Source organism: Argentina anserina, chromosome 3 (genome assembly GCF_933775445.1).
Source record: "Argentina anserina chromosome 3, drPotAnse1.1, whole genome shotgun sequence".
Classification (NCBI taxonomy): Eukaryota; Viridiplantae; Streptophyta; class Magnoliopsida; order Rosales; family Rosaceae; genus Argentina; species Argentina anserina.
The window spans coordinates 17,170,412-17,185,778 of record NC_065874.1 but is presented as its reverse complement, the minus strand read 5'-3'; the positions used below and the strand labels follow the sequence as shown (position 1 = coordinate 17,185,778).

Here is a 15,367-nt window from a genome sequence, read left to right as displayed (position 1 = left end):
CTCAAGAAAAGAGAAGTGTACATGTTATTTGTGGTGAAGTAGGACATATCGACCTAAATGTCTAAAATTGAGCAAACAACCTAGAGATAGAGTATTATTTGAGAAATTTAATTTAGAAGATGATGAAGATTTAAAATCAATATATAGCCTTGATAATTGAAGTGATAATAGAAGCATTTATAGCATAAATAGCGTTGATATGTTTTCTGAAACTGATATAGAATCTGATTACTCCAGTAATTCAGATAGTGATTTTGATATATGTATGTTTGAAGAAGAGCATGATGAAGTATATATGTTCAAAAAATCATGATAAGCATGAAGGGTTTCAGTAGATTAATTTATGATGGCTTCAAGAATGTAGTAAATGTAATAAAATATTAGCAGAAAAATATTTTACGAGCAGAATTATATATTGTAGGCCTTGTTATAATAATCGAGCATTTGATCTTGATCCTTGTCTTAATACATTAAATATACAAGAAAACATTAATACACAAGATGATAAGATAGGATATAAGAAAACGGGTTCTTTAATAACGGTAAATTATGAATTAGATTTATCTAAAGAAGTAAAAATTAAAACAGTAGCTATGGTAGATACATGTAGTACAAAAAGTGTAATTAAACAAGAATTAGTACAAGAAATATTTAGATTAGTATTATTTAGACTTTTTAGAATATCATAGTTTGATACTAATACTATTTATATAACACATTATATAACTAATACACATATAAGAATAACAAACCATTTATTCACCTTACATTTAACATTTATATCACCAGTATGATCTTATAATTTTATATTAGGATTAAACTTCCTTAAAAGCTTACAAGGATTTATGTATATGGCAGTAGATAATCAAATAACTTTCTTTAAGAAATGAATAACTACAATTGACCAAAGTAATTTGGTAGAAGCATATAATAATATTAGCATAGAAGAACTAAAAGAAAATCAAATACAAGAAGTATAAGAAAATTTATATGAGCAACATACTATAGAATATGATGAAGTAATTTTTGAACTTGACTATCCACACATAAATGAAAAACCACCCTTAGAAATAAAAGCAAATAGATAGACCTAAAACTTTAGAAGAATTATTACAATTAGCATAACAAACTAGGATAATAGGAGAAGATCTACAATTACATTGGAGCAAAAACAAGATTCTAGCAAAACTAGACATAATAAATCCAGACTTAACTATGAAAACAGCATATATGCCTAGTAATTTAATAGATAAACAAGAAGTTGAACAACAAATAAAAGAGATTTTAGCTCTTAAAGTAATTAGACCTTCAAAATCTAGACATAGATCATCAGTTTTTATAGTTAGAAAACATTCATATTTTAAAAGAGGTAAAGCTAGAATTGTATATAATTATAGAAGACTAAATGACAATACGTATGAAGATAGCTATAAATTACCTAATAAAAGATAAACTTATTAATAAGATTTAAGAGAGCAAATATTTTAGTAAATTTGATTGTAAATCTGGTTTTTGGAAAATTAGACTAGATGAAATATCAATAGAATGGACTTCTTTTACTTGTCCAAAAGGACATTTTGAATGGCTTGTCATACCATTTGGTTTGAAAAATGCACCTTCAATTTTCCAAAGAAAAATGGATCAGATTTTCAAAAAATATAATAGTTTTTGTAGTGCATATGTTGATGATACACTTATACATAGCAAAAATAGAAATGAGTATAGGAAGCATTTAGAAATTATTTTTCAAGAATTTATATATATATTATCAGTAAAAATAAAATAGACATGGAAAAGCAATATATAGAAGTTTTGGGTATATATATATATATGTATATATAGTCAGGAACTATCCAATTACAAGAGCATATAACTAAGAAAGTTGTTGAATTTCTAGATAGATCAGAAGATAAACAACAATTACAAGTATTTTTAGAATTGTTAAATTATGGTATAACCTTTATTCCAGACTTATGAAGAAAAATAGCCGTATTACATAGCAAAACGAGCAAAATTAGTCAAAAATATTTTAATACTGAAGACATTAAATTAGTTCAGCAAATTAAGTAAGAAATTACGCAACTTAAGTCTTTGACCTTGTCATTAGATACTAGTTACAAAATAGTAGAAACTGATGCACCATCATTAGGATAGGCATGAATTTTGTATCAGAAAAAGCATAAGGATTTATCAAAATATGATGAGCAATGTATTTGGTAAATTTAATGAAACACAATCTAGATTACCAGCAACAAATTTAGAAATATTAGGCATTATTAATTCTCTTGAAACATTTTCACTATTTTTACATAATGAAATATTTACCATTATGACAGATTGTCAAAATATTGATCTCATTATAGCAAAATTAGGACTAACAAACAAGCAGCTCGAAGATTGATAAATTTTATAGATCCTATTACAGGAAATGGATTTAGGCCACAATTTGAACATATTAAATGAACTGATAATACATTAACTGATATTCTGTCTCGTTTGATTCATTGATAGGTATGTAATTGCTCAGGCCTTTTTCTTCTTCCTCTAGGAATCAAAGAGCAGTAGAAAGTGGTAACCCACAAAGCATGACAGTACGATTAGCATCTCCAGCATGATTAGCACCTGTTAGTTATAATTATAATGGTTATATTGTGCAGGAAATCAGAAATCCAGAATTTAGGTATAAAAGCCAAACATCATTAGCAACAAAGCAAAAAGTCTTACTTGATAATTTCTAGAACATTAGGATCAATGCAACTGAAATGAGAAGAGGCCAAGTCAAATTAATTAAGGCCCTTGATCAGGAATTTTTAGCTAGTAACTATGATCTTAATATGTATAGGGATGAATATGCAAGACTTAGAAGCCAACATGAAGAGCTAAAATCAAAACATAATGAACTATAAAAAGAGCATGATATAGTAGTTAATCATTTTCGCACTCTTAACATTAATCATGAAAAAACATTAGATTTCATCAAGCAAGAAGAGGAATCTAGCTATACTGCATCTTTGTTAGAAAAGAAAACCAAGAACCCATATTTTCTGCAAGCTTCAGCAAAAGAAAGGTTTTCTTATTTACTAGTTGATCTCAAAACCAAATCATGATATTACAGCAAGAGAAGCATGTTTTCAATTCAAGAAGCCATTCAGAAATTTCTTTTAGCCTCATAGCTAATCCCAAACCAGGTATTAAACTTTATTACATAGATCAACTTTCTCATGTTAATGACATAGCAAAATATCATATCTTATTAGCCAGCATTAATATGAAAGAAGATGAATAATTATATTTTGAGCATGATAATAGTAATATTAGAGTTACCTTGGTTTTCTAATGGAGCATGGATTTTAGCATTTCTTTTTCTACAAAAAAATAGATCATGTCAAATCATGTTCTCACCAAGTTAAGCATGTGGATAGCCATTATCTTAAGTTATGGGGAGTAATTGAATTGGGCTATACTACTTTATGCTTAGATATAATTAACATCCATCATATCCTTGTACTCATAGTCTTTTTCATGATAAGACTAGACATATAGCCTTCATCTTAGTTCGTAACCCAATAGATCCACATGCATTACCACCAATTAGTGAAGCACCAACCATAGAAGATATCCATAAATATCGTGCTGCCTAGATGGTGGTCGATGACTTCTTTGATGAGACTCATCCTCATATGCTCTATCAAGATGGTACCTTTAGCCTATTCACCAAAGAGCTACTTGAAGGAATCCCTAGGCTAGGGATGTTGTACACCATTGAAATGAGTGACACAACTCAAAAAGCATATGATTTTCTTTACCTAGAAGAGCAAGAGAAGCGCCTGACTATGCAAGCAAAAGCTGAAAACGGGGGTAATCAAATAGATCAAGGAGGAGAACTATTGAGATGATTTGAATGAGGAGGAAATGCATAATATTGAAAATATGATGGAAGCATGATAGTGACTCATAGTAGAAGAAAAATCCAAGGATCGGAGCAGCAAAAAGATTGAGCAGCAAAGAAATCAGATCACCGCTCACCGAAAGGTTGTTTTATTAAATGCAGACTACTAGATTTCCTATCAGTTTTTGTGAGAATATGGATAACTTAAATCGAGATTTCCTATGGGGAGACACTGAGGCTAAGAAGAAGGTTCACTTAGTCAACTGGGATATTGTTTGTCAACCTAAGTCCATTGGGGGCCTTGGTATTAAGAAAACGTTTGAGATGAATCAAGCCATGTTGGCTAAAGTCAATTGGAGATTTCTACAAAAGGATGCTGGTTTGTGGGTTAATATGTTTCAAAAGAAATATTTAAAGGATATGAACATCACTGATCATGATTTTTGTACTCTTTCTGATTGCTCTTCAGTTTGGAGAAGTATATCTCATGGTGCTCATTTACTTAGGAAAACTCTTAAGTGAAGAGTGAGGAATGGTGAAAAGATTAATTTATGGCATGATGTGTGGGTTGGTTCTCTACCTCTTATTGATTGTGCTCTTTCTTATACTCCTATTGATCATAATGCTCTTGTTTGTGAATTCTGGTGTGATTATGGGTGGAATATTCAGCTTTTAAACTCTGTGCTGCCTTCTTATGTTGTTCTTCAAATTATTAATGTTCCAATTGGTTTTTGTGAGGATGATGTTGACAGACTTATTTGGGGACCTACTTCTAATGGTTGTTTCTCTGTCAAGTCTGCTTACAACTCTCTTTTTAAGATAAATGACGCTCAAAACCCTCTGTGGCGATTTGTTTAGAAGGTGAGTTGTCCTCCTAAGCTGAAAACTTTTATTTGGTCTGTGATTCACAAGAAAATTATAACTAATGTTCAAAGAGCTAGAAGAAGGTTTACTACAAGTGCTACCTATCCTATTTGTAACTATGCAAATGAAAGTCTCATATTCACCTTTTTAGAGACTGTTGCAGATCTAAGGCTATTTGGAATGGTATGAGTCCTCATGTTTCAATTGCTAATTCCTTTTCTCTTGATTTTAATGGCTGGTTGGTGCTCAGATTCACTATCATTTTAAAGTTAAGAATAACATTCGGTGGTGTAATATTTTTGTCTTCGTTTGCTGGTTTATATGGAAGTGGAGAAACACGTGTGTTTTTGATACCTCATTTATCATGCATGTATACACTACTAAAATCATTTGGGATTATCCTGAAGAGTGGAGCTGCTCTCTAAGCAAGGCTAAAGTGAGTTCTTTTTATAGTTATATTATGTTTTCTTGGTCTAGGCCTCCTGCTGGTTGGTATAAGTTGAATATTGATGGCATCAGAAATTCTAACTCTGGGAATATTGGAGTTGGAGGGGTAATTAGAGATCAACGGATTCATGGTTTTCAAATGAACTTGGGGATTTGGGGAGATTTTGGATGATGAGGCTTGTGACTTATTTTTTGGTCTGAAACTCATTGTCAAACATTACAGTGGAAATGTTGAAATTGAGTCTGACTCTGCCATTCTTATCCAAGTTATGCAAAGGGATAACACTTCTATGCATCCTCTTGGGTCTCTGCTTGCTAGTTGTGCTTCTATGATTTCCAAACTACAGAATGTGAAACTCTCTCATATTTTTAGAGAGTGTAACATGATTGCTGATGCCTTGGTTAAAAAGAGTATTTCTCATGAGTTGAGACTGATTGAGTTTGCTGATCCCTTGCACATGTTGCGCAGGCTTTCTTGGATGATTGGCCAGTGTTGCTAAATGTAGGCGCATATGAACCTGTTTTAATATTTAGTCTCTATGTTTTTTATATTTAGACCTTTTAGGTCCCCTTTATAACAAAAAAAAAGTTGTTTTATTAAGAGCAACATTTCTTTTTGTTCGTATTAAGCAAAATAAAGTTGAATGAGTATTACAGATGTTGTAAGTTAGATTTTTATTTACTAAATAATGTAAAATAATATTTTAGAAATGAATGGAAATAAGACACAAGTCGTACAGTTAAATCCAAATACACCCCGACATTAATCTCCTTCTGCCAACTGTCCACCGTTCACCCCACTTCACCAATCCCCTTGTCTCAAACTCTCCAGTCTCCAGTCTCCACCACTCACTCCTCTCTAATCCCACAAAACCAAAACATGAGCTGCAGGGAAGTGAACTGGAGCTGGACCTCCGCCCTAGTCGGTGCCGCCTCCGCCGTGGCCACCACCGCCCTCCTCTCCGCCAAGCCCAAGGACCCCACCTTCGACCTCATCTCCATCGACCTCACCTCCTTCAAGCTCAACCTCCCCCTCCTCGACGCCGACCTCGTACTCACCGTCCACGTCACCAACCCCAACGTCACCCCCATCCACTACTCCTCCTCCACCATGTCCATCTTCTACAAAGGCTCCCTCCTCGGCTCCGCTGACGTCTTGGCCGGCTCCCAGTCCGCCAAGTCCTGCAAGCTCCTCCGCCTCCCCGCCCGCCTCGACGGCCTCCAGCTCGCCCACCACGCCGCCAGCTTCGTCGCCGACATCGCTAAGCGCCAGATGGTCCTCGACGCCGCCGTCGACATCGCCGGCGCCGCCAGGGTTCTGTGGTGGGATCACAAGTTCGTTGTGCACGTGGACAGTCATGTGACCGTCGATCCTCTGTTTCTTGACGTCGTCGAGCAGGAGAACAAATCCGAGCTGGATATATTTGTTTCTTAGAGAGTTGTTGTAAGCTTTAGGTGTTGTGTTAACAAAGCACTTGAAAATTTCGACTTGATTGTGAAGCTAAATGTTGATCTTTAATTTCTGGGTCTGATTTTAGAAACGAAACAAATGAGCAGTTGGTTTGTTCAATCAAGAGCATAAGATAGTAACATTGCTACAGAAACGAGCTTTAACCAATATTTATTTATTTGTTAATTGATTTTGTTAATGGTTACTCAATTTGTATGTTTTCAGTTTGCTGATTTTGAGGAAATTGTCATATCGTGAGCTTTAGTTTGCAGTTGTTGCGATTACCCTTCTCTTCTTCCTTCGTGTCGTGTCTCCTACACTGTAAGATCATAGTCCTGATGGTGAAGAACTCATGAAGCTAAAAAATATGATTTATCCAATCATCCTGTGTGGTCTAATTCTGCATGCTTACAATATATGGTCTATTCCAAAGAAGAAGAGTTTCCAAAAGGAATTTTTGTTAATAGTGTATAGTCCAAAGTGGTTCTAAGATTCTCACTATTACATTATTGTATTTGACATGAAGTTTTAATGCATTGAAACATTGTTTCCAAAAGGTTACACTATTGTTCCTTCTTTGTTACTTCTGTAAATTATTTAGTTCTCTTTTTTCTTTTATGGGTTAGTTACATACAATTGATTCTGAGGAGTTGAATAGATTAGTGATAAAGATTATTCATAATAGGAAATGTAGAGATGGACGTCTACCTGATTGTTTGGTTCTTCATCGGTTTCTGGTGAATTGCCAAAGCTATAAAGTGATTGTGCATTGTGACAATGTGACATATATTTGTTACTAAACCTTCACACACTAAATAGGCTTCCAAGGATTATGTTTCTGCTCTCTATTATCATTCTCTGTTTCATACTCACTGTTTCAGTTTTATATTATTAGCTGGGTTTATTTTTGCATTGCTTCCCTAAAAATCGAATGATATGATAGGTATCATGCTATGATGAATAATTAATAAACTATCAAGTTTCAATACAGGAAATCAAAGGGCTGCTGTAGGAGAGAAGGAAGAATTACTCGTCGTCACAATTACTTGCTGTCACTATTGTGGTTCACAGGTTTGACATGGCTAATGCTTTCTGTGTTGTTGTTTCTCCCGGTTTTTCCTGAAGCAAATGTTCTTTTCAGCTGGTTGCTAAGTTTTGAATAAATTTGCTATGGCCCTTGTTATGTTAAATTGAAACTGTTTGGTGGTGTGGTACCCTACAGAACTTGAAGATGCCATAACTTATATGTCGTCATTAGTCAATAACAGTATCAATTGCTAGAATCACAGATATTATAGCTTAGACTTGAGTCAGTTAGAGATGCCCCCAAATGAGAATTTGGTTATTTCTGTGATTTCTCAACGAAGCTGACTTTGGATAATTTGATTTCATAACGAGTGATGAGAGATTGAGTTATATATCACTTTTTGCCTGTAAAGTTGGACACAACATGAATCATAGGGTTTCTTTAAATTTTGAGATCCTTTTTGCTTTGAACTGAATTGGAATCTTCTGTATTAGGTAAAATGCTTGACTTCTCAGTAGGGGTGGATTTTTAGACACCGAAAAACTGAAACCGACAAATTGAATAGTTCGGTTTCGGTTTCGGTTTGCGGTTTCGTCCGTATAAAAAACCGATCAAACCGAACCGAACTGAATCGACATATATGTATTTAATTATTAATATTTAATATAGTAATAGGTGTATGTCATGTTTTTATTGACTAAGAGTTACATACCATATACATGATTTTACATGATTATGGTCTTGAAATGTCTAACTTAATTGCTCATAGTCTTTAAGTCATTAAATATTACGTTTTGATTAATACTCTATCGTAACTTTGTTGATTTTATTTGTTGTTTCTAACTTATTGCAATCTAGTTTACTTATTTACTAATTTGAAGTACTAAATTTGTAGCTTACTAATTTACTTTGATTTTAACTTTTGTTTTAAGTCAAGTGTGAAAAGTTATTACAAATTATAGGTTATGTAATCAAAATTGAACCGAATTGTAGGTTAACCGAAACCGTGATTAATATATATTTTTTTCGGTTTCGATTTTGAGAAATACAAAACCGAGACCTCGGTTTCAGTTTTCGGTTAGTGCTCTTAAACGAACCGATGGAACTGAGTCCACCCATACTTCTCGGTTTATATGCACTTTTTCTTTGTATGCTTAAGTTTAACACCTTTTCTCAGGTGCAAGATAACGCTGTGTTAAAGTTAATGACCATATAGTCTAGCTTCTTACATGCTCATATGCAGTGCATACAATTACCCCAAATAACATCTGATAAATTACAGAAGAACTAATTTTTGTTGTTCGTGTAAGATATTTGAGCTCGTACTATTATATTAAATTATCCAAATGTCTTTACATGAAGCTTTTACAGAATTAGAACAATCAAACATCTTCCAAATACCAATGAAACAGAAGAAACAGCTCCACGAACAACAATCTTAACCAAATTGTCAACCTCTTATTTTGCAGAACGGTGTAATTCATGTTTTATCCAAGGAAATAGAGCGCGTATGATGAAGTTGTATCCGCGCTCGTCAATCTGTGCCAGATCTATAAGATCACACAGTTTCACACCAAAAGCAGGGTCATACAAAGTTGTGCCACAGTACTGTTGTATATAATTCATTTTGTAGTCGCTCCAATGATAATGTGTTATATGTAAACTACAATTAGTAACGTAATGTGTGTAATAGTTTGTATTCCATTCTTCAAAAAATTTCACAATAATAATAAAAAATACTACGGCAATTCCAGCAAAGAGCGGGTGCTAACTCTGTTTCTTGTAAGGTAAAAATAACATTTTAAAGTGAGTTCGAAAGAGTCCCGAGAGCTCTGTGAAAAATGGATTTCCTCTAGGGTTCAGAAAAAGCTATTTGTTTTCGTTCGGCGGCGCGTTCATTGACGTTGCCGTCGGACGGGAGATTGGGGCGATTCCAATGGGAGCTTTGCTTTGGGATGATGGTGGTGGATCTTGAGAGGTTGGCGGCTCTGGCGCTGGCGGTGTTGTCAATTCGGGCTTCGGGTTGTGGCGAGGTTATGGTGTCGTTCTGTCGTTCTTGCAGTTGTTGGTCTGATTTTGCCGACGGGTAGAGCTGTGGTTATGGATCGAGGTCAAAGAAGGTGACGAGGTGGCGGCGACATCGACGTGTTAATTATAATTACAATATAAATATGGTTTAATTATAAGGATGTTATTGCAAAGATTGAAGATAGTGGACATTTATATGGAGGGAAAAATTTAGATGGAGGGGAAAGTTACATAGGAATAATCCTTATTTTTTTTCTATTCTGATTTTTACAATTACCTTTTTTTCCTTCAATTATATAATCTCATTTTATAATAACATATAGTGCAAAAGTGTTTATGTATTTTCACACCCATTTTAGTTGACAAAGTGAGTTTTAGTTATAAGAGTATATTTATATATATTTTATCTGCATGTGATGCAGTCGGAAAGACCAGGTTACGAAAATATGTAATCTTTTCTTAGAGGAAGCGAACACAGACCGTAAAAGAGCAAGATATGCATTTACCATGAGCACAATGACATGTATTGAGGAAGTATGACACTGTAATATTCCGGAAAATTTATAATTATTTACTAATTATTGTTCGGAGATATTTAAATTGGTGGTGATCCGATTATATAGTATGAGGGAGAAAACAAAAGTGTTCGATCGATTTATACACAGAAACGTTACTGTGATGGGTCAAGAGTTGACTTTTATTCGTTAGGAATCTCAGAAAACTTCATTCATGAAAGTCGTAGAGTTCGTCAATACGAATTCGTGGACACGTGGTACGCCTAAATCGGAGTTCGTATGAAGAAGTTACGAATCAAAAGGTATTTGGACATTTTTGGTAAATTGTATAAATAGGGGAATTAACCTAAAGGCTGCCGCTATATGCAATTAACTCAAGTTTGATTCAATTGAACTATTAATTAGAAGGGTGAAAACATATATAGCCTGAACCAGCTGGAAGGTTCCATTGTCTTAGAGTAGCTCTGTCCTCTGGCCACATTCATTATCGCAAACACTAACGAGACATGGACATGAAAATGTTATTCTCAATGTGGTAAATAAGATAGTGTCAAGGTATGTGTTATGTGTAGTCTAGAGGGTGCGCTGTATATCTATTTTAGCTAGCATGATGGGGAAGGGTGATCATTTTCTTCTTAAAGAAAAGGAAACCCTAGCAACAGGCTGCAGCAGCGCCTGGGGCAATGATGGCGGGGTTGTCTCTATTCAAAGTTTCAAACCAATTTGGATTGGGGCTACGTTTAGCCAGGCCGGTCTAGGGGATGGATTTTTCTTCCTTGAGGTAATCTTCTTAGAATGGAAATTGGATTCATGTAGCTAGGCACTGTTGGAAATTAATTTGAAGTTGGAACAAAGAGCAATAGGATTCAAGTAAATACATCTGTAATCCCTTTGTGTAACCCGTTCTCTGCTTGTTTCCTGGCCACTTTCATTTTCATTGAAACTGCTGGCAAGTAATAGAACATAGGAAAGAAAATGCAAAGCGTTAAAGATAGGACAACGTGAAGATTCGCAGTTATGTGGACTCAAATGAGTCGAATCATCGTTAGCAAAACAAATAACTGGCTAGTATACTCCGGACATCGTCCATAGCACAATGTATGTAATCAGGCACCATGTGGATAGAAGATAGGAAAGATGTAGATACACTAGCATCTAGCACATTCCATTCATGTCCATTCATGAGTAGAAGACAGCCAGAAAATGGATTCTTTGCGAGACTTCCTGTTGATTACCACAAATGTAACTCGATAATCAAATTTGAGTAACTTACTTTGGACCATCCCATGTTTCTGTTCGATTTGTAAGTTGTAACATTACATATTTTCAAGTTAGAACAAAAAACTACTGTTAAGCCACATCTGGTCAAATGTACCTCTATTATTACCGGGGCTATTTTCCTATTTTCCTTCTTTGGAACATTTTGATAATCCTTCAAGTAAATGGATTAGAATTTGACAGTCAAGTAACTCCAAAAGGAGCATGTAATCCATTTCTCTTCTAGACATGATTAGGATATAACCAAAATAGAGGCAAAGAAGCAGCACCACCCATCTCTTATTCCGGTCCAACCAAGACAGATACCCTAAATCAGCACCCATCATAAATATCAGCAACAACACCATTTGTTTTTCTCAAACTCAAACCAACTCACCCTGATCCCGTGCCTCTTTTCTCTCTACCATAAAAAAACACATCCTCTATATCTCTTTCTGAAACAAGCCTCTCTCTCGTTTTCTTTTCTCTCAAGCAACATTAGAGCTAAGCAAGAATACTGCAGAAACCAGGCGCGCCATGGCTGCCTGCGGAAGCCTCCAACACATCTTTGAGACCCCGTTGACCGCCGAGAGCCCGAGACTGCTCGACTCCCTCTCCTCATGGAACAATCTTCAGCCTGTCAAAGCCATCCACAAGTCATCCTTCACCGAGATCTTCGGGGCGCTTCATTTCAATGATAATTCTCCGCTGTCATCAACATCATCACCTGTAGTGTCAAGATCCTTCTCATCCTCATCTTTGGTCGATGTTGCTTCACAACCCAAGATTATTGATGGCAAGAAAAATGAGACTGACCATAAGATCAGCCCCATATCAAATGAAGCATCTTTTTCAGGTACAGAGAACAAATACAACAGGTCTCATAAAAGCAGTGACACCTTCTCATCGATGAATTCAGAAAGCTTGCAACTGTGCACGGAGGGGCTTGGTTTTGAGAGCTCTGGCGATGTTGAGAGCCCGACGAGCAGCGATGTGAAAGAAGAGTGGCAAAATGTTCAAGAGAAGGTTAGTTTCACCACAAAGCAATGTTTTACGGCAACATCAAATAACCATTTTAGCGGACATAGGAAAACAAGGAGTGCTAGTTTTGGAGGATTCCCTCCACCAATTTCTTGCATAAGCAAGAGTGGAAAGCCTTGGGTTTGCTTCAAGTCTTACAGGCACGATGGCAGGTTTGTCCTCAAAGAAATAAGAATTCCCACCCAGGAGTTTCTTCATGCGTACAGAGAAGGTGGTCGTCTCAAGCTGCACTTCATTCACCACGAGGATGAACAGATCCTCAGTGAGGTAGAAAGGGAAAATGATGATGAGGATGATGATGATGATGACGACAATGAAGAAGAAGATTGTGACGATAATATTGACGGTCAGGAGGAAGAAAATGGAGAAGACCAAGCCGATGCCGCTGATGCCTGTAAATGAAGGGAATCAGGCAAACAGTGGAATCTACAGTACAAATGAAGTCTCAGGTTCATGTTTTAGGTAGGAATAAGTTTCAAGGTTGACGTGGTGTAGCATTGGAGTAAGGCTTTCAAGTTATATGTGCCATTTCTCCCAGAAAATTAGACAAAAAAACTGAAGAAATATGGCTTTTCCTAATTAGAAAATAAATCTCTCTCTCAGCAGTAACCTCTTTAGAAACAGATTGCTGTGTGCATTTTATTTACTGTGTAACAATCAGAGACAAAGCATTAGCAATCTCAAACTATAGCGTTAATTATTTCTCTTCTATCATCCAAATTCCATATAGAAATACATATGCAGGCAAAATACTACAGAAAAACCTCTATAAGTTAATATGTTCGAAACTGAAAATAATTATTATTTTAACGAAATATTAATATATCGATAAATTCATAATCTATTAATTTATTAATTAATTAATAACTTATTAATTTATTAAGGTATAATAAATATTTTCTTTCGTTTTTTCAAAAAAAATATTATTTTTTGTTCATGCACCACATTGTTGGGTTTATCACATATATTATTGTTTAAAATATTATATTGTCTGATGTATTGTATTATTTTATTTATTAATAATTAATTCAACAATTCAATGAAATCCTCGTAAACGTAAAATTTATTATATAAATTATGCGATTATTAGTTTATATATTCGATGGGATCTATCTGAATTCTCAAATTTCTATTATCTTATAAATTTAGTGAAATATTAATTTAGCATGTTAGCCCCGAGTCGGGATCAGATAAAATTATTATTTTAACGAAATTATTAATTAATCGAGTATTAATTTAACGAGATTATAATGTACGGAGAATGTAATCTTTTTGTTATATACCTAAAAAGAAAAAAGTTATACACATTCTCTTTCTTTGCTATAGATATTAAGCTTCGAAAAACTTTGTCCAAGCATAGTCTAGCAATCGAAATAAATAAGTGGATATTTCATATTAGAAATGTAATAACAAACCTAGTAGCAAGTTAGCAACAGTCAACTAAACTATACTCAAATTTACTGCTTTACAACTTACTAGCATTTCCACTATAACTTTATGAATAAATTTCAGTTTACTCTCTAAATTTTACACTTAAAATTAGTTCATCCCTTAAATTATTATTTTAATCAGTTTTCCTCTTACTCTTTCAAATGACTTCAAAGAATGACAAAATTCAGATTTTTTAATTAAAATCCATCAAAAACTATCAAAATAAGGCTTCAAATCATATATGCAAAGACCAAAACAAAATTCTCAATAATTTGACAACACTAAAGCTTTAAAAATGAGTCTCGTAACATAATTATCAATATAATATATATAAAAATCTGAATTTTGTCATTCTTTGATGTCTTAAAAGTATTAGAGGGAAAATGATTAAAATAAAAGTTTAAGGTGTAAATTGATTTTGGATGTAAAATTTAAGGGTATAAACTGAAATTAATTCCAACTTTATATTCTGAGAAATGTTTTAATATCATACCAAGGTTTAGTAGAAAGCTTTAACTTCCGATGTTAACTCAATATCCTAATTTTGATTCTGATTCTGATGCCAGTCGATCTCGGGACCTCTTGGTCTCTGCAATTACAGCAAAGCCAATCACCGAGTGACCAGCCAATGCTAACTAGATTTCAATAAAGGGAAATAGAGGAAAGATCAAAGCAGTGTTAAGAACCCTAGACTTAGGGGAATCCATGTCACATTATAACCGATAAAAATAAATCAAGTGTGGCACTGTCATAGCCATATATATTCATCACACAAGTCACAACATATAGTGAAGATAATTTCATATACAGATAACCAAAGATTAAGACGGCTGAAACAAGTGCAGACAATCTAAGGGCATCAGTAGTGCATGACCAATCTAATAGTCTATCATAAATGCAGTCACTACATTGAACAGATCAGGTAGAAAATACAATTGTGAATCAAGCTTGAGTAGAGTACTTGAATCAAAACCTTATACCATAATCACACAATCAGATCATGGCAGTGACAGCATGATAGGAGCACAAAGTGTGACGTTCTTAATATGTTTATGCCATATTCTTATTCTTTGTTACCTCTTATTTAGTATATTTTAGTTTGTTTTGTATAAATAAGTGTCTAGGTAGAGCTTATATCAATTATGAATGAATTGATGATGAAATCGTGCTAAGTGTTAATAATCCTTGTTGAGATATGATTCCTTATTCGAGTAGGATTCATACTTTCGTATTTCTTTGTTTCTAACGTACTTATTCTTATTAGGAAATACAAATCCATGTTGGAGAAGGAAAGCAATCCTAGCTCCACAAGGAAAGAGTAGAAGATATGCACTTAAAAGCCCAATCCATGCAAGAATCAAAATGCTGTCAAGATTTGTAGTCAAACTTCGACGGGGTCCCCTGGATAGATCCGATCG

General features: G+C 34.5%; 2 protein-coding genes across 2 annotated transcripts; both read left to right on the top strand.

The window, feature by feature from the left end:
• The first annotated feature begins 6,055 nt into the window (after positions 1–6,055).
• Positions 6,056–6,719, top strand: LOC126789006 (uncharacterized). The gene has a single exon (XM_050515049.1). The coding sequence runs from the start codon at positions 6,081–6,083 to the stop codon at positions 6,633–6,635; it is 555 nt and encodes a 184-aa protein (XP_050371006.1). The 5' UTR covers positions 6,056–6,080; the 3' UTR covers positions 6,636–6,719.
• A 5,007-nt stretch (positions 6,720–11,726) lies between these two features.
• On the top strand, positions 11,727–13,155 carry LOC126788991 (altered inheritance of mitochondria protein 44). Its single transcript, XM_050515034.1, has one exon. It carries the CDS (start codon positions 12,015–12,017, stop codon positions 12,918–12,920), a length of 906 nt encoding a protein of 301 aa, XP_050370991.1. The 5' UTR covers positions 11,727–12,014; the 3' UTR covers positions 12,921–13,155.
• Positions 13,156–15,367: the final 2,212 nt, after the last annotated feature.